General features: G+C 41.6%; 1 protein-coding gene across 3 annotated transcripts in view; it reads right to left on the reverse strand.

Moving 5' to 3' along the window:
• Window positions 1–25,633, reverse strand: part of sh3kbp1 (SH3-domain kinase binding protein 1) — a 177,144-nt gene that overhangs the window by 58,778 nt on the left and 92,733 nt on the right. For all 3 annotated transcript variants that reach the window (XM_055644906.1, XM_055644905.1, XM_055644907.1), the window contains 2 exons: window positions 12,950–13,079; window positions 11,116–11,318 (listed from right to left, as the gene is read on the reverse strand). In XM_055644906.1, the coding sequence (XP_055500881.1) occupies window positions 11,116–11,318; window positions 12,950–13,079 (333 nt within the window). The remainder of the gene's footprint in view (window positions 1–11,115; window positions 11,319–12,949; window positions 13,080–25,633) is intronic.

Genomic DNA, 25,633 nt, shown 5'->3' on the forward strand with positions numbered 1-25,633 from the left:
CATCCGGGAGGCGCTACAGGTCTCTCCGTTGCCGGACCAACAGGTCCAGGAACAGCTTCTTCCCTGCGGCTGCTACATTACTTAACTCTGTATCTCGGTGATTACTACACCCCCCCGGACACTCTTTCCCCAGAAAAATCGCACTATTACGACTGTATGTACGTATATATATTTATTGCTCATATTCTATGTTCGCTCCTCTGGGGTGATGCTCACTGCATTTCGTTGTCTCTGTACTGTACACTGCACAATGACAATAAAGTTTGAATCTGAATCTGAATCTGAGTTGAAGGCAAGGTAGTGTATGGTAAAGTGGTGCAGAAAGACAGGTAGTGGGTTTGGTGCAGAGGGTGTGGCATGGGAACATAGGCAGGGAAATTAAGGTAATGAAAGGCTAGAACAAAAAGGGGAATGAGGATAGCAAATGCAGGAATTGATATGGGGAAGAAGAGAAGGGCATGTATAGAGTTTGGAGGATGGCGTCTACGAACGTGTGAACGTGGCTGTTGGCATGGAAGAGGTGCAGAGAAGGACAACCTGGGCAAGCAAGGGAGTGTTCATGTGCGAATATAGTCATGCGCAGGTAATTGACTACAGAGATCATGGTGTTAGAAAGGGGAGAGCAATGCAAAGTAGGACAGTGAGAAGAAAATTAAGGAATATGGAAGGAACAGTGGAGGGAATGTGGAAATATCAAAAGAGAAGAGTGTTAAGAAAGGAGGGAAAAAGAAAAGAAAAACACAGCTATGCAAGGAGAAATAAAGGATCCACAACAATATCTAACTAAAGAAAATTTATTTTTTACTAATCACCCTTTATATATTTTATTATGTACAATTAAAATAAGTAATCACAGAATGTATCACCGGTTTATAACGTGAATATTTTTCGTAAATTGATCCATGCTGGATTTAGAGTAACAAGGTTTTATTTAATTTGATGGTATTCAACTCCTGTCAGCATAAACAAAATACTAAATTTAGTTTAGTTAAGAGCTACAGCACGGAAACAGGCCCTTCGGCCCACCGAGTCCGCACCGACTAGCACACTAACACTATCTTACACACACTAAGGACAATTTACACTTATACCAAACCAATTAACCTACAAACCTGTACATCTTTGGAGTGTGGGAGGAAACAGATTATCCACGTGGTCATGGGGAGAACGTACAAACTACGTACAAACAGCACCCGTAGTCGAGATCGAACCCGGGTCTCCGGCACTACAAGCGCTGTAAGACGACAACTCTACAACTACACCATCGTGCCCCCTTATTAATACTGAAAATCCAATATAATAGGGTTTTTTTCTAATTAAATTAAATCACAGAATACCATCCAAGATTTAAATAATTTCTTGAACTGATTGACGGAGATTTGCTTTTGGTAATTACATTTCTGAATGCAGGAGTCCTTTCACAGTTGCAATGTTGACATTTATGAAAGAGAATGTCAGATGTCCTTAATAATTTAATTGACAAACCGAACAAAGTCAATGTCATAATCTGCTCATGAACTCAAGATTTTGACAATTGAAGTGATACTGGACATGAAATTAAATTTACACGACACCAGGTTATTACATAGATACATAGAAAATAGATGCAGGAGTAGGCCATTCGACCCTTCGAGCCTGCACCGCCATTCAATATGATCATGGCTGATCATCCAACTCAGTATCCCGTACCTGCCTTCTCTCCATACCCCCTGATCCCTTTAGCCACAAGGGCCACATCTAACTCCCTCTTAAATATAGCCAATTAACTGGCCTCAACTACCTTCTGTGGCAGAGAGTTTCAGAGATTCACCACACCACAGAAAATGTTTTTCTCATCTCGGTCTTAAAGGAATTCCCCTCTATCCTTAAGCTGGGACCCCTTGTCCTGGACTTCCCCAACATCGGGAACAATCTTCCTGCATCTAGCCTGTCCAACCCCTTAAGAATTTCGTAAGTTTCTATAAGATCCCCCCTCAATCTCCTAAACTCTAGCGAGTACAAGCCGCGTCTATCCAGTCTTTCTTCATATGAAAGTCCTGACATCCCAGGAGTCAGTCTGGTGAACCGTCTCTGCACTCCCTCTATGGCAATAATGTCCGTCCTCAGATTTGGAGACCAAAACTGTACGCAATACTCCAGGTGTGGTCTCACCAAGACCCTGTACAACTGCAGTAGAACTTCCCTGCTCCTATACTCAAATCCTTTTGCATGAATGCTAACATACCATTCGCTTTCTTCACTGCCTGCTGCACCTGCATGCCTACTTTCAATGCCTCCTCCCATCCATCCCCTCCCCTAAACCCCCCTCCCCTCCACACACCCCTACCCCCTTCCCTCCACCCAGGTCTCGTTGCATCTCCCCTTTTCCTAATCGGCCACCGTTTAGATAATAGTTGGCTTTCCTGTTTTTGCTACCAAAGTGGATAACCTCACATTTATCCACATTATACTGCATCTGCCATACATTTGCCCACTCACCCAGCCTAGCTAAGTCACCTTGCAGCCTCCTAGCATCCTCCGCACAGCTAACACTGCCCCTCAGCTTAATGTCATCCGCAAATTTGGAGATGTTGCATTCAATTCCCTCGTCCAAATCATTAATCTATATTACTAAAACTCTGTTCTTGACCGGTTTTGGTGATCTGTGCTGCGATTTCCGAGAGAACGCCGCCACCTACTCGTTTACTCCTACTCTTTGCTTCCTGTTTGCCAGCCTGTTCTCTATCCACATCAATACTGAACCCCCAATACCATGTGTTTTAAGTTTGTATACTAATCTCTTATGTGGGACCTTGTCGAAAGCCTTCTGAAAGTCCAGATATAACACATCCACTGGTTCTCCCCTATCCACTCTACTAGTTACATCCTCGAAAAATTCTATAAGATTCGTCAGACATAATTTACCTTTCGTAAATCCATGCTGACTTTGTCCAATGATTTCACCATTTTCCAGATGTGCTGCTATCCCATCTTTAATAACTGACTCTAGCAGTTTCCCCACTACTGATATTAGACTAACTGGTCTGTAATTCCCCGTTTTCTCTCTCTCTCCCTTTTTTAAAAAGTGGGGTTACATTAGCTACCCTCCAATCCTCAGGAACTACCCTCCAATCCTCAGGAGCTACCCTCCAATCAGTTTGATATATACAAATACATTAACATTTTAATGTTTTTCCATTTTTTGCTTGTTATTAATTGCAACTAGAAAATTCCATAACACTGAAAACGTCAATGGGAGTTTGAAAACCATGCTATTAAAATTGCATTCATTAGCTTAAAATTCAAGCTTCCAATGATATTCTGGCTGTGCTCCAGATATGCTGGCTCTGGAGACGGTCCAGAGGAGGTCTACAAGAATGATCCCAGGAATGAGCAGGTTAACCTATAATGAGTGTTTGTCGACACTGGCCATGTACTCGCTGGAGTTTAGAAGAATGAGGGGGAACCGCATTGAAACATACCGAATAGTGAAAGACTTGGATAGAATGGATGTGGAGAGGGTCAAGTCAAGTCAAGTTTATTTGTCACATACACATACGAGATGTGCAGTGAAATGAAAGTGGCAATGCTCGCTGACTTTTGTGCAAAAGACAAACAACCAAACAAACTATAAACACAATCATAACACCATATAACCATATAACAATTACAGCACGGAAACAGGCCATCTCGGCCCTACAAGTCCATGCCGACACAACTTTTTTCCCTTAGTCCCACCTGCCTGCACTCATACCATAACCCTCCATTCCCTTCTCATCCATATGCCATATGAACACACATATTCTTTTATATAATAAATAATGGAAGGAAAAACGTTCAGTAGAGTTAGTCCCTGGTGAGATAGGCGTTTATAGTCCGAATGGCCTCTGGGAAGAAACTCCTTCTCAACCTCTCCGTTCTCACCGTATGGCAACGGAGGCGTTTGCCTGACCGTAGCAGGTGGAACAGTCCGTTGCAGGGGTGGAAGGAGTCTCTCATGATATTGTTGGCTCTGGAGTTGCACCTCCTGATGTATAGTTCCCGCAGGGGAGCAAGTGAAGTTCCCATAGTGCGTTCGGCCGAACGCACTACTCTCTGCAGTGCCTTCTTGTCCTTGGCAGAGCAATTCCCAAACCACTAGTGTTTCCACTAGTGGGAGAGAACTAGAGATCATTGCCTCAGAATTAACGGACGTTCTTTTAGGAAGGAGATGAGGAGAAATTTCTTTAGTCAGAGGGTGTTGAATCTGTGGGATTCTTTGCCACAGAAGGCTGTGGAGGTCAAGTCAGTGGATATTGTTATGGCAGAGATAGATAGAATTTTGATTAATACAGGTGTCAGAAGTTATGAGGAGAAAGCAGAAGAATGGGGTTAGGAGGAAGAGATAGATCGGCCATGATTGAATGGCGGAGTAGACTTGATGGGCCGAATGGCCTAATTCTACTCCTATCACATGACCTTATGACCTAACATTCACTTGCATTGAAGTGCAGAAATATCCACGAACCAGTACATTCAATTATTAGTAAATCGTTGAAAACATTAGTGATGCAGTGGTGCTGGTTTCCGACATTCAAGCAGCATAATAAAATGTCTAAGGTACACAAAAATGCTGGAGAAACTCAGCGGGTGCAGCAGCATCTATGGAGCGAAGGAAATAGGCGACGTTTCGAGCCGAAACCCTTCTTCAGACTAATAAAATGTCTATTTCTTTGCTGCTTTGAAACATAGTCATTGGTATATTCAGAATAAGCTGCCACAGTTTAATTACTATAGCTAAAAGTACTTTTAATGCCAAAAGCAAGCAGGAATAACCAAGCAGATATATAATCACTAAAAGTGCAATAAACAAACTACGCTGAACCATTTAATAGTTTCACATTGGTAAGTTTCTAAGGATGTTAAATTATCAACAGGAAAGAGACTTTTTTTTAAAAAAGTGGGCAATGTATCAGAACATTTTTATAAAATTAGAGGCATTCCCTAAAACAATAACCATTCAAATCCTGTCATTTCGATTTGGGTTTGTTACCAGTTTAATGGCAAGTATACATTGCTGCGATTCAGGAACCAATATAAAAAACTGCAAATAATGTGAACTGCAAATAATGGTTATATTACTTTTGCATATGATTTCTTGACTTTTCATATTAAATTTGCCAATACCATTGGTTTATGCAGATATAACTAGTTTAATAAGTGAAAACTTGAAAATATGGTCATTATTATCCTGGGAATATATCCCAGTAACAATTCTAGAAAAGATCGTGCTTAAATAAATGCTATCCGAATGTACAATGCAATGTTAGTGTTAATAAAATAAGAGAATAATAAAATGAAATATTAGACACTTTAGTACTTCACAGATTCATTTCCTGTAGTCAATTCAAAACTCTTACTTTTGCTTTTCCTATTTTTCTGGTGATCGTCATTGCCTATGAACACTGATGACTTACTTCAAGTGAAATTCCCTATTGCTAAAAAATGGTTTAAAGAACCCCGGTTTTATCTTCAAGTCAAGAATTTCTTAACTTCTCAGTAACTTTCCACTCACTAAATTGGCTCTGCCTAAGACATGTATATTATTCTCAAATGCCATGCATCGTTCCCTCTCTGGAACAGGATATAGAAAAAAGTGACCTATCTCTACTGGAAATCCTGCAATAGCCCTCTCTCTTTCTCAATTTTGAATTAATATTAATACCATGTTTTTCTGGTGCATTTTTGGTCAACTGTGCTCATCATGTTGTTTTGTGCCCACTGTTTGGCTCAATGTGAGCAAGACTCATTACTTACTCTAACCCATCCTTTCCAAAGCTATTTAACTGGGGACTTGAAGCTCACCAATTTATTTTTGTTCTCAATATTTTCACTCTTTTAATTTGAAGGTGAGATGCAGGATTTATTAAACTAGTGCCCTCTATGTTGTTTGGGACAAAGACCCATCTTTTATTTATTTGTCTCTACTCCACAATTTGAGATTTGTAATAGAAAAAAATCACATGTGGTTAAAGAGCACATTGTCAGTTTTTATTAAAGGCCATTTTTATACATTTCAGGGCACCATACTGTTTGGGACACAGCTATGTCATGTAAACAAAAGTAGTCGTGTTTAGTATTTTGTTGAATGCAATGACTGCTTGAAGTCTGCGATTCATGGACATCACCAGTTGCTGGGTGTCTTCTCTGGTGATGCTCTGCCAGGCCTGTATTTCAGCCATCTTTAGCTTATGCTTGTTTTGGGGGCTAGTATCCTTCAGTTTTCTCTCCAGCATATAAAATATCTGCCCAATTGGGTTCAGATCGGGTGATTGATTTGGCCACTCAAGAATTGATCATTTTTTAGCTTTAGCAGTATGTTTGGGATCATTGTCTTGCTGTCGAATGAACCACTGGCCAATTAGTCTATACACTTCAGAATTAATTATGCTACTACCATCAGCAGTTGTATCATCAATGAAGATAAGCGAGTCAGTACCTTCAGCAGCCATACATGCCCAGGCCATAACACCCCCACCACAGTGTATCACAGATGAGGTGGTATGCTTTGGATCTTGGGCAGTTCCGTTTTTCCTCCATTTGCGATTAGTAAGTTCACCAGTGTTCTCTTTCTTCTTAATGATGTTCCAAACAGTTGATTTTGGTAAGCCTAAGGTTTGGCCGATGTCTCTAACAGTTTTATTCTTGTTTCTCAGTCTCATAATTGTTTCTCAGTCTCATTACAGAGATAGGTTGAATAAGTTAGGTCTTCATTCTCTGGAGCGCAGAAGGTTAAGGGGGGACTTGATAGAGGTCTTTAAATTGATGAGAGGGATAGACAGAGTTGATGTGGACAAGCTTTTCCCTTTGAGAATAGGGAAGATTCAAACAAGAGGACACGACTTCAGAATTAAGGGACAGAAGTTTAGGGGTAATACGAGGGGGAACTTCTTTACTCAGAGAGTGGTAGCGGTGTGGAATGAGCTTCCAGTGGAAGTGGTGGAGGCAGGTTCATTGGTATCATTTAAAAATAAATTGGATAGGCATATGGATGAGAAGGGAATGGAGGGTCATGGTATGAGTGCAGGCAGGTGGGACTAAGGGGAAAAAAAAGTTGTTCGGCACGGACTTGTAGGGCCGAGATGGCCTGTTTCCGTGCTGTAATTGTTATATGGTTATATGGTTATAATGGCTTCTTTGACTTTTATTGGTACAACTTTGGTCCATTGTTGTAAAAAGCAATAAAAAAGTTTCCAAAGGTGATGGAAAGACTGGAGGAAAGACTAGGTGCTGAGAGCTCTCTTGTACCTGCATTAAGGAGGTAATTAAACACACCTGAGCAATTACAAATGCCTGTGAAGCCATGTGTCCCAAATATTATGGTGCCCAGAAATGCGGGGGGGGGGGGGGGGGGGGGGGACTATGTATAAACTCAGTTGTAATTTCTATATGGTGAAACCAAAATGTATAAAAATGGCCTTTAATAAAATCTGACAATGTCCACGTTGTTCTATTACAAATTTCAAATTCTGGAGTACAGAGGCAAATAAATAAATGATGAGTCTTGGTCCCAAACATTATGGATGGCACTGTAATTACAAAGTGCAAATAATTTCAAAAACTTTTTGCACATACTAAAAGCAACCAGTGCTGTCGCAGACTCACGTGCATGTCAGGCATTTGCAAAACTGTGGATATATCAAGCAAAAAACAAAAGATTAGAGGAACTCAGCAGGTTAGTCAGCATTTGTAAGGGAAATGGACAGAGGACCTTCTGGGTTGGGACCCTTCTTCAGACTGATGAAGCAAAGCTTGGAAAGTGAAAGGTAGATACAGATGGGTTGACAGATGGGTGGAGTAAGTGACAAAGGCGAGTGGTGAAAAGGAGACAAAATGGTGTCAAATAGGGAAAGGAATGGAATGTAAAGCCAGAAAGAGAAAAACTGGTAAAAGGTGATGACGGGATGTGGAAAGGGCATAAAATGGAAATATGGAACTTGGGGATGGGAGATGATTATACAGAGGAGGATAAAGGAGCTGGATGACTATGGAGGTGGAAATGTTGGGCGAAATGTGTGCTCACCAAGGAGGGGATGGGATGACAGGGAAAGGGGCATATTAGAGTTGCTGAAGTCAACATTCATGCCATTAGTTTGTAAGCTACTCAACTGGAATATGAGGTGACTTCTTCATGTTTGCAAGTATTCAAATCAACTACACAGCTAGAACTTGCATATGTAAAATTTTGTATGTGTAAATATGGAAGACATTTCATGCTTTTTTAAGCCATGTCTCTCATGTTTGAACCAGGACGTGCTTGCTTAATAAAATCTCCAGTGTGGTAAACCACCCCCCTCCCCCCCCCCCCCCCCCCCCCCACCTATCACTTGCCAGGCTTTGTCCCATCTCACCTCTCTTTTCCAGATTTCTGCCCCCTATTCCAATAGTCTGAAGTCCAATCCATAACATCATCTGTCCATTCTCTCCACATAGGCTGCCTGATCCACTGAGTTCCTTGAGTCTTTTGTTTTTTGCTTAAAATTCCAGCATATGTAGTCTCATGTCTCCTATGGATATACCAACATCTTTTGACACTATTGGAGACAACGACCTAAAACTGCCCTGAAAGCATCAGTAGCGCAGGCAATTTAAGGCTGTAGTCAATATTCACCAGATGACTAGGTCATTTGGACAAACTAATTATCTACGTTTAAGCATGGAGAGACATGGTTAAAAAAACCTATGAAATGCCTTGCACATTTACAAGACAAAACTAATTTCCAGCAAAAATATAAACAATAATTCAAAATAACACTTCTTTATTTGAAGGTCATGCAATACTTTACTTTCATACCAGATTTTACGAATGCAAGTTCTAGTTGTGTAGCTGATTGAATACACATGCTTTAGATTAAAAGTTCATAATTTGAAATGAAATCTTTAAAAAAGAGTCCAGAGCGTTCAATTAAGACTCCTCAGTTGAAAAAAAGTGTAATATTTGTTGGTTTCTCAGCTCTCATGAGGTATTGCTGAATAGGCATTCATTGTTTAATTTTCTTCATCACGTGATGCAGTGCAGATGTGAACACAAATACTGAAGGGACAACTACGCCTACACATCACTGAGAAACATTTAACAACCACACAAAATATTCCACACAGCATATTCTGGTCAGCAAAGACAGATTCTGCAATAACCATACACAGTAAAGGCAAAAAACATTTCCATAGAAATATAAACAACAAATACTAGTGTATAAAAATAATAAGTGAATAAAAGAATAGAAAGATAATGAACAATCAACTTCTGAATAGAAGATAGTTTATGGTGAAATTCATCTGACAAATACACTCAAGCAAAATTGATCTATCTTTTCTCCCATTTTAAGAAAATAAGCTTAATTTATATTAATTGTATTTATCATTCTTGGGGCATCTCAAAATAATTTTCAGCAAAGCACATACATAAAATAATAAATTTGATGGTTTTGGTTCAGGGACAAGTGTTAGCGCAGAGTATTTTTTTTAATATGTTGTCATGACATGTGGGTAGTGCAGGCAAGCCCATTAAAATGGTGGCACCTTAATTGACTGCAATCTGTCTGGTCAGCATATTCACTCAATGCTATTAAATAGGGATTTTTTTTCTGCAATGGATTTCAATATTGTCTCACTAAATTTATTGCGCCTCTGCACACCTTTGAAGATTTCCACACCTGAGAACTTTTCTCCCCATCTATCTGGCAGAATCATTTAATCATATTAAATACCTGTTAGATCATTTAAGATTTTTAACTGCAGGGAATAATCAACATATTTATGCAGCTCGCTCTTCAAAAGGCAAAAAGGCAGAATCTAAAACCTGTACTTTAGATGAGTTTGATCAAGTCCCTATATAACTTACGTTTTTCTACCATGCTTCAAGTAAAATTCTATTTATATAATGTCCAAAGACTTTTCATTGTACCTCGGGACACATGAAAATAAACTACACTGAAACTGAACCTATAACCCATTTTGATTACATTTTACATTTATACACCTCAACAGGAATCCAAATTTTATTTTCAAGTACAGTCCTATTCTCCCACCAGTAGGAAAATATTCGGATATATCCTGCTTACATCTAAGGATGATGAACTCGCCATCGCCAGCGTCTATGTGAAATGTGCAAAATTGTAAAGCACAATCACGAAAGCATGCAAGCATTTACACAACAAGATTGTTAAAAGGAAAACAACTGCAAGCTAGTAAATTACCTCCAGAACGTAATTGAGAACAACTCTACATCGTTCCTCTATGTCACGACAAACCGGGAAGGCACAGCTGGGCATCAAAATAAAATACTGTGTGAGGTATCCCAATTTTAAATTTAATTTTTTATTTATTAGCCTAGGCTGTTTCCTGCTGCACAACTCTCTGCAGCCTGCTGTACAATCCTCTACTTACCAATGTAATGTTGTCTGCAAACCTGGATTAGATCCTCTCTAATTTCACATGCACTAATTTTCCCAATAATCCTATAAATGTTATGAAATGTCTTCTGAAAGCTCATGTCAACAGCATTCTGGAACATTCATTATCTACCACCTTTTTTTATGTTACAAAATCCTCACGGTGATTCAAAATTGGAACTAAATTTCATATAGTTGACTCTCTCATAATAACTAAGCTATATCTGGTGTTATGCCAACCGATGTCCTGTTACCAAGTTTGTCAATCCTCATTCTTCCTACCCTATGTTCATTTTTTCTATATTTAAAAGGCACTATTCCTTAACTGGGTTTGAGAAATTATGAAGAATGGAACTGCCATTTGCTCTCCAACTTCGTTTAATACCCTGCAGTGGAAATAGTTCGATCCTGGAGATTCATCCAACTGAAGTCAAAGTTCCTTAAATTATATTGACTTATTTCTAGGTTCTTTTCACCACTGATAGTTTGTTCTCTTTCATGACTGGGAAAACAAATTAAAAAAAAACTTAATTCTCCTCTGTCTTTTAACTTTTGTACAATCAGATCCACCTATCTCAGGCGTAACTTCAACACACAAAATAAACATTTATAGCAAGTTGCAGTGCCCAATTCTTTCACAAAATACATTGAATTCTGTTACAATGTGTAGGTTTGTTGAATAAATAGGAAATAGCGGTTTTACCTTATCAATAGTGCTGGTATCAAGCTCAATTTCCATGGATCTTGGCCTTAGTTTGATAGGTTTGTCCTTAAAAATGTCTCCAAACCCAAATCCTTTTATCTTTTTTGGCTGAATTTCAGTTGCTATCGCACCATTTGATCCTTCCATCTTTCCACTAGTTGCATCTGTAATATCCTGTTCAGGGCTTCCTCTGTCCTTAACATCTTAAAACAAAGTACATTTCAATAAGGCAGGAAATTGAATTGGGGTGCTCTTTCACTCAAATAAAACATCTACATCCACATGCTGAACCTCATATTTTCATGGAACATTGTCATTCCCTCCACAATCTGTGAAACCGAGGCAGACATACACCGTGTCAAAGTCCTACTCCCAATTGGTCGCTTCCCCTGAAGAATGCATCCTGATTATTGCTGACACAACAAAAGTAGCCAAGGAGCACCAGAAATTAGATCATTGACAGAATCCACGTATCTAATTCTCCTCCTTGCTTCCCACCTCCCTACATCTTCTTACCTCTTCTGATCAATAATTTACAGATGATGTAAGCATACACCATTACTCCCACCTCTGCCACCACCATTCACCATCCATTCCTGGGCTATATTTTCTCCTTACAAAATGCCAAAACAAATCCAGACGTTTGTTGAACAGTGATGCAGCAAAAATAAAACCAATCAATTGATTTACCATTTGAGGCCAAATGGTCCGGTTAAATGAGGGGCAGATGGAAGGCAACCAAACACGAGAGAGACACCAGGTAGCTAAAAGGATAGGAAAGTGCCAGCTAACTGGAGGCCAAGGTCACGGACAAGGAATATTCAGGTGAGGACTTCAATGAGGAAGCTCACAGATGAAAAAGAGTTACTTTCCATTTCCAGGATGTAGGCATCACCGGCAAGGCTTGCATTTGTTACCCATTGTTAAGGAAATGATGATTCACCACTGATTAGCGGAGCGAAATCACGGGAAGAACGGGAAACTTTTTAACGTACATTTCCAATCCAGAACCAGACACTCAAACTTCAATCACCTGGTTGCAGCATGCAGGCAACACTTTCATTTGAGGATATAAAGAAGCACAACACCAAATAAATAATCAACAACATTATCACTGAAGCCTATAGAAGAATGGGCTCTGCACTAATATCTGTAAAAAATACATTAGTCCCCTAAAAATAAATCACTTCATCCACTAACCTATTCCTGCTAATTAGGTAGCCCAGACTAATTTTGCTCTTCCCAACATGCTGTAGTCCAAAACCATGTTTTCTAAAGTCAGACATACTAGAAATATTCCACTATGGACACCAAAGCAGAGGGGGCAGTAAAGTCAGCAGCCTCTACCTGCCATTATGCATTGGTGCACTCGGAAAACCAAAGACATGTCGAAAGCCGTCACAAACAGGTGATCAGTTGATGTCTACATAAGATAATTGCTTCCTGGAAGATCTTTGTTATGAGCCACTCAGTGAGGATACTTCGCTTACTCATCTCTCCATCTAGCCAACCCCAACATCCCCCCCCCCCCCCCCCCCCCCCCCCCCCCCCCCCCCACACAAAAGAGTTCCTTCTCCCAATTCTAGCTGGCTACATTGCTCTAGCTTTGTCTCATTGTCAGCTATGCTGCATTGCTAGTGAAATAGTAATCAAAGTATCATGGATGGGAGCAACAGGCTTTGGTCAGAGCTTTTCTTTCTTCCATTGTACAATTCTAAACTGCAGAGAATGAAGGTCTGCAGAAAATGAATACGCCTCTGAATGACAAACCCAGCAAACCAACAAAACAATCTGGTGAACCTTTGCTGCATTCTTTCTTTTTTTCTGAACATACTTGCTTTCGATGTGGTATCTTCTTGACTGTTGACCGCTTCCTCTGGTTCTTCTGGAAGTTCCTTGATGAAATTCGAGGGAAACATTCCAGTTTTACCATTGAGGATACCTTCCCACCAACCTTCCTCAACCTTAAAAATAAAACAAAATACATTAACTGTAACATAAATGAAAAACATTAAATGATGGAAAGGCAGTTTACATTAAACCAAATGGCTTTAAAGCTCACAGATATCCACCGATGATACACTCATCCTTAGAGAGATTGTTTTCCAAAATGTCATGAACAAAATACAAAGATTAGAATCCAGCATACATTGAAAAGTACTTTAAACTTCTCCAGAACAGAATCAACTATTGGTATTACAACATTCAGTTGCATTAAAAATCAATGTTATCATTATTCATTGACATGTACCCAACTACATTTGGGCAGAATGGATTAATACAAGTTTTTTTAATTGAAATCCAAGATCATGTAAATAGTTAACATGTCAAAAAAATGGTACAGCAGAAATGAAAATAGAGGCAGACATGTTGCAGCCTATATACAAGCCAAGTTCACAGATGCAACAGTAAGTTGATCTTTATTTCACATGGCCCCAGGGAACATGGAAACAAGCATGGTAAATAGATTCTAAGAAGTTCCATTGGAGCTCTTAATTTTCTTGGAACCATTATTTAAATTGATATTAAAAATCTGTGCTAAATCAGAACATTCAAATATCCTACTCTTGTTAAAGGGAGGAAGCAAAAAGAAACAATATTTTTTGAGGGAATGAATGAGCTTCAAGATTCCATGCCATGCATAGGGAGATTAAAAAGATTACAGTTTTGTGTAGCAACACAAAATTGTTTTGGTTCAATGCTGAAAATATGTGGTATTTCTGAATTCTACTGATATTTGATGAATCTAAATCCTCAAATGTTCGCATAATATAGAAGGCAGTCATTTAGTCCAATGAGTCTATACCAGAAACAGAGCAGTCAATTCCCCCACTAATTGATCTGTGGTCTATCCCTCTCACATACCCATTAACCCTACCAATGCCCAATTTGAACACCCACCTAGAATACAGGCAATTTACAGTAACCCATGCAATAATGGGTGTGTGTGCGAACTCCACAGTCATAGTCAACCTCAGGTCAGTGGTACTGTCTCATGGCTGCACTATCTGCAGCACCATGTGGGATTTTGTCAAACATCTTGTTCAAATCCATATGGATCACATCAAATGTGCAAACATCAAACGTCATCACATTTTAATAAAATTCAATCCTGTTACTCAGATACACCTTTCCATCAACAAATCCATGCTAACTTTACATATTTGTTATGATTCATTGTTGCTCCTCACCAATTTATCTGATCATTTATTATCTGTTACCCATTTCATTTGTTCCTTTCTCGTAATTTTTATACAATATAACTCCAGCAGTCTTTAAGTCTTTTGGCACTATGCCTTTAACCAAGGAGGAATGGAAAATTATGGTCACCACTGTTTCCGCTCTTGCTTTTCTTTAACAGCGAGGAACACAATTTCTCCAGCCGGGTGATTTTACCACTTTTAATTATGCTCAACTCATTCATGTTTCCTCTCCTTCTGTTTATTATTTCCAATATTTCAAAATTTGTTCTCAACTACAATGCCTGCAATATCTTTCAGTTTTATGATGAGATACACAAAGTGTTCATTTATAATGTCTTTCTGCATAGGTTAGCTGTCAATAAGCTCCACATTTTCTTTTGTTATCTTTTCCTTTAAATTATTTTGAAATATTATTTTCAAGAATGATCTTTTTTGCCTTTTCTTTTGAATTTCACTCCTGCAATTTCTATGCTTATCTGGATTTTCTGCATTGTTCAGCTGTCATTGGCATAAGCTTTCCGTTTTTTGGTTTATTCCACCATGTAAACTTCTTGATATCCAATGAACTGCGTGCAAATTTGCCTCTGGTTAGCTGCTATCTATGTAATCCTTTTCCTTTCATGTGGTTGGTGTCTCACTTTATGCAGATCCCGCTTTTATCTGGCCCCCTAATTTAGCTTCAGTGTCACTATCTGAGCTGGTCATTCCATGTTAAATTTAGTGAGGCATGCCTTAATCTTAATAATTCTACATCAGTTCTGTAGAGGAAGAATACTTGCATTGAATTCTCAAAAAATCTCTTTTAATGCTCTCTACTTCCAGTGCACCTTTGTTAAATTATATCTTAGCCAAATAAAATTGGTCTGAACCAACTGAGAAGTCCTGATCTATGTTTAAGAAAGAACTGCAGATGCTGGTAAATCGAAGGTAGCAAAAATGCTGGAGAAACTCAGCGATGAGGCAGCATCTATGGAGCGAAGTAAATAGGCAACGTTTCGGGTCGAAATCCTTCTTCAGACTGATGTGAGGGTGGTGGGGGTGGGGCGGGAAGAAGAAAGGAAGAGGCAGAGCCAGTGGGTGAGGAAGAGCTGAGAAGGGGAGGAGAACATAGGGACTACCTGAAATTTGAGAATTCAATGTTCATACCTTTGGGGTGCAAACTGCCCAAGCGAAATATGAGGTGCTGCTCCCCCAATTTACAGTGGTCCTCACTCTGGCCATGGAGGAGGCCCAGGACAGAACGGTCGGGTTCGGAATGAGTGGGGGAGTTGAAGTACTGAGCCACCGGGAGATCAGGTTGGTTACTGCGAACCGAGCGGAGGTGTTCAGCGAAGCGATCGCCAAGCCTACGCTTGGTCTCACCGATGTAGAGCAGCTGACATCTAGAGCAGCGGATGCAATAGATAAGGTTGGAGGAGGTGCAGGTGAACCTCTGCCACACCTGGAACGACTGCTTGGGTCCTTGAATGGAGTCAAGGGGGGAGGAAAAGCGACAAGTGTAGCATTTCCTGTGGTTGCAAGGGAAAGTGCCCAGAGAGGGGTTGGTACGGGTGGGAAGGGACAAATTGACCAGGGAGTTATGGAGGGAGCAGTCTCTGCAGAAGGCAAAAAGGGAAGGAGATGGGAAGATGTGGCAAGTGGTGGTGAAAATGTCGGAGGATAATTTGTTGTATATGACGGCTGGTAGGGTGGAATGTGAGGACAAGGGGGATCATGTTGGAGGTGGCGAAAATGTCGGAGGATAATTTGTTGTATATGACGGCTGGTAGGGTGGAATGTGAGGACAAGGGGGACTCTGCCCTTGTTACGAGTGGGGGGGATGGGGAGTGAGAGCAGATTCACGGGGTATAGAAGAGACCCTGGTGAGAGCCTCATCTCTAGTAGAAGAGGGGAACGCCTGTTCCCTGAAGAATGAGGACATCTCCGATGCCCTGGTTTGGAACACCTCATCCTGGTTGTAGATGTGGCGTAGACGGAGGATTTGGGAGTAAGGGATGGAGCCCTTACAGGAAGCAGGGTGGGAAGAAGTGTAGTCCAGATGGGTTTATAGTGGATGTCGGTCAGTAGTCTATCACCTGCGATGGAGATGGTGAGGTCTAGAAATGGTAGGAAAATGTAGGAAATGGTCCAGGTGTATTTGAGTGCCGGATGGAAGTTAGTGGTGAAATGGATGAAGTCAGTGAGTTGTGGGTGGGTGCAGGACCCTCAGCACCATTGCAGTCGTCAAGTAGGATCGCCTATCATTCTTTCTAAACTCCAAAGAGTAGAGTTCCCCTACTTAACCTTTCCTCTATGTCAATCCCCTCATTGCAGGAATTAATCTTGTAAACCTTCGCTGCACTGCCTCCAGGGCTAGTACATCCTTCCTAGCACCAATGCAGTCGTCGATGTAGCGGAGGTAGAGTTCGGGGATAGGGCCTCGGTACGCCACAAACAAGGATTGTTCGATGTACCCTACAAAGAGGGAGGCATAGCTAGGGCCCGTGCGCGTGCCCATAGCTACGCCTTGTATTTGGAGGAAATGGGAGGAGTCAAACGAAAAGTTATTAAGGGTAAGAACCAGCTCCGCTAGGCGGAGGAGAGTATCAGTAGACGGGAATAGGTTCTAGGCATAGTTCAGATCTATGTTATTTTCCAAAGCTAACTAAATTGTAACTACCTCAAAATGGTTTTCCACTGCTATTTCTCCTGCATGTTCTGCATCCTTCATGTCCGCATATAGTAGATAACATTAGGATAGTTAAAATCCCTACTTCTATCACTTCCATGAATTCATACTCGCATCCTCTTACATCCTTTCTATAAAGCTTCCTTCCAGGTCAGCCATGGGACAAAAATGACCAATGAGTAACCTAGTCCACTCATTAATACCATGACCCCAGGAAAGCCTTTACTATTTTCCATCATAAGCATATCTCTCTGCATGCTTTCATCTTCAGTAATTTAAGTACATTTGGTACACAAACTATTTACCCTATGGGCATCAAATCTGACCAGACACCTTAAAAATGCTATCAGATCTACCTTCTCGACCCAATAAAACTACCCACTAATACAGGATCTTACAAAAACCATCAGCTTTCTTAACCCAGCATCCACTTTAAAATCTTTCTCCCTGTTCTTCCCACCAAAAAAAAAAATTTACAGACTTGTATCATCAATGTTAAAATCGTTTGTCCTACCACCCCTTCTGAAACGTACCTTCTTTCAGCAAGATTAATCTCTCAATTCTAAACTATGTCCTCCTAATAATGAACCAAACATGTCTTTACCTTCTCCACCAATTCTTCATGCCTTCTCCTTTCTCATCTTACGCACCAGGCCCACTATCTCCTCAGACTGCAAACCGTCATATCCAACCTATCTGCCTGCCTGCCAAGATGGATGGAATCAAAAATAGTCCCTTTGCAAAGGCCTGCTTACTCTCAAATCTGGAATCATAAAATACGTTAATAGAAAATATACAATATTTAGCCTTTCTGGAGCAATGAATTTTTGTTTACACTCTTATTAAACAGAATCTAGGAAAACAAAACCATAAAACAATAATTTTCATATTGGTGAAACCAATTCTAGAATCCTATTCAGTTCTTGTATAGAAAAATAGATTACCAGATCTCTAGTATAGCAAAATAACTCACGCGGTTAAATAGTCCTTTTGATTTACAAACTCTAAATTAATCATCTGACTACATTCAATTGACTACATTAAAGCGTGGCTTCTTATGACTGCAGACTCACTGGGAGACCAATCTTATTCATACTTCAAAACCGATTCCAACTAACAATGAACTAAACTAACACCCGTAACAGTCTGTTAACTTGCTTACTCAATTCACTAACTTTTCCCATGACTTGACCAGTAAGAGGTAATTCAAAGCCAAAAATAACCTCCTAGTGTGCAATGGCATTGATTGCCATCAATGACGATCTTTGGAGATAAGGCCAAAGATATTTCTTGTACCACATTTGGTTTATATATCATGTCCAGCCCAGTAGTTTGTATTCAAACATAATAACTATTCTTTTTGAACTATAGTGATTTTGAATCCAAAATTTAAAAATAAAATTTCTGAATGATCTTGAGCAAGCCAACATATCTTTGCTCGTGTGATGCTGAAATTTGAAATCATAAAAAAAACCCCGTCAGAATGGAAATCCAGCCAACTGATGCATGTCTGCAGTAGTTTTTGGATTTCCACACCAATGGATGTGACAAAGGAAAGAATAAGACCCCTTAAAAGTCAGTATGGTTGTCTTTCTATACAACCACTAGAGATGGGGGTGATATTAAATTAATACTTCTCATCTGTTTTCACAATGGAGCAGATCATGGAAGCTAAGGAATTGAGGCAAAGTAGTTGTGACATCTTAGATCACATAAAATGACCATGGAGGAGGCATTGACAGTTTTAAAGCGCATGAATGAATACTTTGTCACCCCCATTCAGCGGTAATTTCTAGGGCCTGACAAAATGCAGCATTGGACCTTGTGGGAAGCTAGGGATGTAATTGCAGAGGCCCTTGCAGATACTAGCATCATCTTTATATACAGGTGAAGTTCCGGATGACTGACTAAGGTGGCTAAGGTGGCACTGTCTTTAAAGAGCAGCAAGGAACAGCCAGGGAATTACAGACCGCAGATGTCAGAGGTGAGAAAGTTGTTGGATGGGGTTCTTAGCCACAGGATCTACCAGCATTTGGATAACCATGGACTGATTAGGGATTGTCAGCATGGCTTTGTTTGTGTGGAAAAAAAACCTCTCACAAATTGAATAGTTTTTTTTGATGAGGTCACCAAGAGGATTCAAGAGAGCAGGGACGTTGTCTACATGGACTTTGGCAAAACCTTTGACAAGGTCCCTAATGGTAGATTAGTCTGCAAGGGTAGATCGCATGAAATCCAAGCTGAGCTAACCAATAAATTCAAAATTGGCTTAGAGTAGGGAGTCAAAAGTGGAGGGTTGGTTTTATGATTGGAGGTCTGTGACCAACAGTGTGCCTTGCGTTCGATGCTGGGTCCACTGCTATTTGTTATATGCATTAACGATTTGGATGACAGTGAAGTTAACATTGTTAGTAAATTTGGAGATGATAATAAAATAGGCAGTATGGCAGACTGTGAGGAGGATTACCCAAGTTGATGACGAAATCTACATCAGTTGAGAAGGTGGGCCAAAGAATGGCAAATGGAATTTAACTCTGACAAGAATGAGGTGTTGCACTTTGGTATGTTAACAAGGCAGAATTTACACAGTAAATGCTGGAAGCCTGGAGAAAGTTGCAAGTCAGAGAAATCTGGCAATACAGATACATGTGTAAGAAAGAATTGCAGATACTGGTTTGAATCGAAGCTATCCTGGTGGCTCAGCCATTTGGATTTCCAGAGACATCATGTTGGTGGGGGCTCTGTTTCATTATCACGGAGCGGTTGGGACCAAGTCTTTACTGCAGTTGTTGTGTGTGTGGCCCTTCATTGGTATCTCTGGGTGCCAGAAAGAGTTTCTGGTATCCAGCCCAGGTTTCCCAGTGGCCCCTCAGTGCCAGGAAGATTTCTTAGCCCAGTCTGAGGCTGATGCCAGGTGTCCTTAGAGTTTCTTCCAAACTTGACCACACAGTGGCACTGGTGATCTCGGGTTTGTTTCAATGGCTCAGTTTTTCACGTTAGGAGGGAGGTGTCCCCTTTGTCTCCCTCCCTTCTTTGTTTTCACTCCTCTTCTACTCTCATCCTCTCCCCTCTGGCTAGAATGCCCTGGTTTTATAGGGGTTCATGTGGCCAACCAATATTGCTAACAAACCAAATCCAATTAGCTGACACAAAATGCTGGAGTAATTCAGCGGGTGAGGCAGCATCTCTGGAGAAAAGGAAGGGTGACGTTTTGGGTCCAGGCCCTTCTTCAGTCTGGTGTCGGGGAGGGGGCGGGACAAAGTACAAATGCATGGTCGCCTAAAAGTGGCGAGTCAATGAAAAGTGTGGTGAAGAAGGCATTTGACACAGTTGTCTTATTGGGAAGTGCATCGAGTACAAAAAAGATTGAGGACATCATGATGCAGCTGTGTAGGTCATAGGTGAGACAGCATTTGAAGATCGGTGTCCAGTTCTGGACACCCAACTATAGGTAGGATATCATTAAGTTTGTGGGCTTGTCCCAGTTTAATCCTGATCTACGGAGAGGTGTGGTGATCTCAGGCTTCTTCCTGCAGTTCACCCTTACTCGAGAAGAGGCGCTGGTATCTTAGGTTTCATCCTGGTGGCTCAGCTTTGGATTATCCAGAGACACTGGTGGTCTCTGGATTATCACAGCGGCCAGTCTTTACATGCGTGTGTGGCCCCTCATTGTCTGTGTGCCAGAAGAGTTTCTGGCATCTCAGGTTTTCCCTGGTCCCTCAGTCTTAGCCTCAGCTGAGGTGCCAGGTGTCTAGAGTTTCTTCCCAAACTTGACCACACAGTGGCACTGGTGATCTCGGGTTTGTTTCAATGGCTCAGTTTTTCACGTTAGGAGGGAGGTGTCCCACTTTGTCTCCCTCCCTTCTTTTTTCACTCCTGCTTCTACTCTCATCCTCTCCCCTCTGGCTAGAATGCCTGGGTTTTATAGGGGTTCATGTGGCCAACCAATATTGCTAACAACCAAATCCAATTAGCTGATAATGCTGGGGATTGGCCTTTCCCGGTCAGTCAGCCAGTGATAGGGATCAGGGTGACATCCAAGGGAGATGGCGCTGTCACAGATTCTAGAATGTGCTGTCAGAGGAAGCTATTTATGCAGATACAATTACGACTTTTTAAAGATATTTGGACAAATATAAGAAAAGGAAGAGTTGGGAGCGAAAACAATCAATGCAGCCAGTGGGCAATTTAGTTGGCATTGACAAGGTAGGTTGAAGGGCTTGTTTCCGTCCTGTACAGCTCCAGGTCTCTTAGGACCTGCGCACCACAGCACAGTAACAGGAAATGAGCTGGATGTCAGATGCTCATGCGTCTGATCTAACATTCACAACAGTGAGCCCTGAAGCCTTCAGCAACAACCTGTGGCATGGAGTCACATGTTTAGTCTCTGACTTAATTTTATGTCAGCCAGACGTGGTCATGCAATATAGCCCTATTCATTTGAATGGGATAACTACCCTTAATTAAAAACTAGACTCTAGGACCCTGTCACACGGGGGGCCTGGTCCCGCAACGCAATATTCCACTACTCACCCTTTCCCCCAACGCAATATTCCACTCACATCTATCCCCCCCCCTCCCATCACACCCACCCAAATTAGCCAAGGGGAGCATTTAAAAATTCTGTCCTCCTCCCTCAAAGGCTTCGGCCCTCTATCCCCGCTGCTTTGAAGTTATGCCGCAATGCCACCCCTCCGGGCCCATCACCCTGGACCTCTTCTACCCCCCCCCCCCTCCATACCCCCCTGCATTCCACCACCCCTCTACGCCACTCCCTCCCTCCCTCCGTTCCTCCCTCTCATTCCCCCCTCCCCCCCCCTCCCCCACCCTCCCCCTCTCCCCCCTCCCTCCCCCTCCCTTATCCCTCTCTCTCCCTCCCTCCCTCCCCCCCCTGTGTTGTGGGCCGGGCTGCGGCTCTCCCTCTCTGTGTAACTGTGCGATGCGTTAGGGCCACTCCCGGTGTCCGCACCCGATGGCGGGGACCGCTGGAGTGCTGCCCGTCCCAGGACCCGTGGTGTCCCTCGACAGCGGGTAGACAGTGGGGCTCAGCGCTGTCCCATCTCCGTCTACCACCCCATCTCCCTCCTCCCCATTTCCCTCATCCTCCTCCCCAGCACCTACCCAGGACCTGGAACTCGGGCTGGTTCTCGTACTCAGCCCGGCCCTGGCTGTAGGCTGCCGAAACACTCGCGGACCTCAACGGAGCCGGGCTCGCTGTGCAGGGGGGCGGGGTGAGGGTGGCGGGCAGCGGAGCCAGAGTTGCAGGATGGCGGTGGCCGGGCAGCCCCCGAGGTGCTGGTACACCTTGACCAGGCCCTGGACTTGGGCACGACTCCAGCCCTCAGCTTGGCCGCCACCTGGGATCCAGTCCAGGCCCCAACTTCATTTCTGGGCTCGTCCCTGACGCTGGACCTAGGCTCGTCCTAGGTTCCAGCCAAGGCCCAGTCCTCGGGCTTGTCCTTGGCTCCAGTCTGGGCCCAGTCCCCGGGCTCGGCCAGCAGCACCACCCTCCCCACCAGGTACTGCGCGGCCGCAGCGATTCATCATGGCGACCTCCAGCCGATTGACAGCGGACATGGCCAATCAGTGCGGCGATGGTGCCAGCGACGCCCCTTCCTGACTTACAGGAAAGGAGACCAATCTGCGTGCGCGGCGACTGACAGCACATGGTAATGAATCTGCGCATGCGTGGTTTTTACGATTTTTAAACCTTAATAACTTTTACAATTTACCATTGATCGGAACAAAACTTGTTGCACTCATAGCACAGGAGAACGGTAAGCTGGCAAAAAATCGTAGCGCTATCGCGTACCGTTTTTGCGCAAATAGAAAAACCACGCAAACCGGAAGAGCACAAGATCAGAGTTTTAGTTATGTATAGATGACTTAACAAGAAGCTTTTGATTTCGATTGTTTAATATAAACACAAATCTGGAAATTGAGTCATCAGTCACTCATTGCAGCATCGTGGATTAAGGCGAGCTTGTTGGGAATGTATTAGCATTGGTATTGGTTTATTATTGTCAAGTGTATCATTATACAGTGAAAAGCTTTGTTTGCATGCTATCCTGTGCAGATATGTTAAAAGGCCTAAATGAGTTAAGTGGCAATCGAACTACAATCTTAGCTTCTATACTCCGATTATAGGGGGGAAAAAGCTGTTCCCAAGTCTGGTAGTACATGCTCTCACACTACTGTCGGACTGGGAGGGGAATAGAGGGAATTACTGGGTTGTAAATGGTCCTTTGATTATGGTGGCTGCTTTCCTAAGGCAGCATGAAGTATAGATAGAATCAATAGCAAGAGAGGGCTAGGAGGTGGAGGAAGGAAAAGGTTGTTTTGTGTGATGGACTGGGCTACATCAACAACTCACTGAAATTTCTTGCGGTCTTGGGCAGAGCTCTTCCCAAACCAAGTTACAATGCATCCTTATAGGATGATTTCTACGGTGTATCTTCAGAAGTTGGCAGGAGTCACTGGAGGCATGCTGAACCTATTAGTCCTTTCAGAAAGTCGAGGAAATGGGGTGATTTCTCGGCCATAACTTGAATTTTGGTCCAGAACACTTATGGCTTGGAACTTGAAGCTCTCAACCATCTTCACTCGGCATTATTGATGCTGACTAGGGTGTATACACCACCTTGTTTCCTGAAGTCAATGATTAGCCCCTCGAAGCACTTCATGAAGGTGGATACCAGAGCTACTGGAGCGTAGTCATTAAGACACACTCCCTTACTTTTCTTTGGCAATAGGATGATAGTCGTCTTCTTAAAGAAGGTGGAAATTTCAAAATGGACTAGGAAGAGGTTAAAGATGTCCATAAATACTCCTCCCATAGGTTCTGATGATGTGGCCGGGGACTCCGTACAGGGTCAGTTGATTTCCGTGGGTTTAATCTGGACAGCCGATTTGATATCTGCAACATTGACTCACTTACGACATGATTGTAATGGATACGCATAAAAGTACCATTGTGACAGTTTTATATAAAGATAAAATGTCTCAACATAAAAAGTGATCTGTTTAAAACTACAACACAAAATATTTTATCCATTTTAATTTTAAATATGATTTTTGCCACTTGTTTATTTCATGCTCCACAATTCTACATAAATTTATGCTCATCGACAGCTGCCTGGATATGAATGTAGATTATGTTAATCAAAATCTGCTTCTCCCTTCTCTCACAATATTGGAAGTCATTTGAAGAATAAACGACACTATTCCAATTCTGCAACTCCGTGGCAATGCGCATTAATCTCAGTTACAAACTATGGATTAGCATTTTAATTGTGACCTTAAACTATTATATTTTGTTGAAAAAAAGCATCTGGTTCACTAAAGTCCTTCAGGGAAGGAAATCTGCTGTCCCTACACTGTCTGGCCTCAGTGTGTGTGTATGACCTCCAGCTCGCTGAAATAGCTTAGCAAGCTGCTCAGTTCAGAAGCAATTTCATTTTTCCTGGAAATTAGTCATAGCAGATCGTTTCCTTCCTCAAAATTAGCAGAACCAAAATTGTTCCAGTCTAAATCCTGAAATTGGAAACATATTGAGTGAAGGGAACACACAATTATTCTTTACATCATTGTATATAGATGATCTTTAGATCTTACACAATTTGTCAACTGCACAACATTTTACACTTTTAAAGCCAATTACAATTGAGCGTTGGAAAGAACCATGTATACATTACTAACTCAAACTTCACAGTGAGTAATTCTACCATTGTGCACATTAAGGCTTGCATCGGTTTTACTAAAAATTATCCAGTAGTCCGAATTTTGGAGTTTGGATCAAAGATGAGATTTGATGCGTCATCATATATTGTACGGTAATACAAATTATATGGTAGTCTATGGTAATACCAGATTTTCTCAAAGTTCGCTGAAAAGAGATTTGCTAGAAAGAACTTTATCTCTCTAAACATTATCCAATCGACTTCCCGCCCTGCCCTTCCACTAAATAACACATAATACTAAAACTGGTTACAGAATGAATGCCGGGAGAGTAGTGTTTCAGTACTGAGCTTCTAGATTTTTTGATTCTATGTCCATCTATGACACAAATGAATTCATATTTTTGAAATTTAAGCTTTTAGGAATCAGTCCGAGTATCCTTCCTTTATTCAAATGCATTGGGTGTATTTGATTCCTTGCTGCGAGCATTTTATTTAATACTTCTCCCAGTTGAGATTATGTCACTAAGAGGCATAATATCACTACTCTCGCAAAACCTTTCACCTGCTCAGTGGAATCCAAAACCAAGTTCCAGCCTTTACTTTAAAACTTTTTTTTGGCAATATTGTGTGTCATGATATGAATCCAAAACAACTCTAAAGTTAGTTCTTGACTGAAAACAGATGGTCAAGCTCAACTCAGTGTTTGAATGATCACAAGATCCCTGGACGAAACAGTCCATGATCAAAGACAAACTAAACTAAAACTAAATTGGCAAGCTACCTCAAATATCCTATGGGGAGGGAGGGGCTGATAAAAATAACAAGCCATACTTTATTATAGCAGATTTTCTTTCAGGTCATCTTTACTCTTCAAATTTCTGTAAATGCAGGATGGAAACAATGTCACAGAGAAAACATTAATCTGTAATCAAAGTAAACACGCTATTCAATGGTTATCTCCATAACAA

Source organism: Leucoraja erinacea, chromosome 13 (genome assembly GCF_028641065.1).
Source record: "Leucoraja erinacea ecotype New England chromosome 13, Leri_hhj_1, whole genome shotgun sequence".
NCBI lineage: Eukaryota > Metazoa > Chordata > Chondrichthyes > Rajiformes > Rajidae > Leucoraja > Leucoraja erinaceus.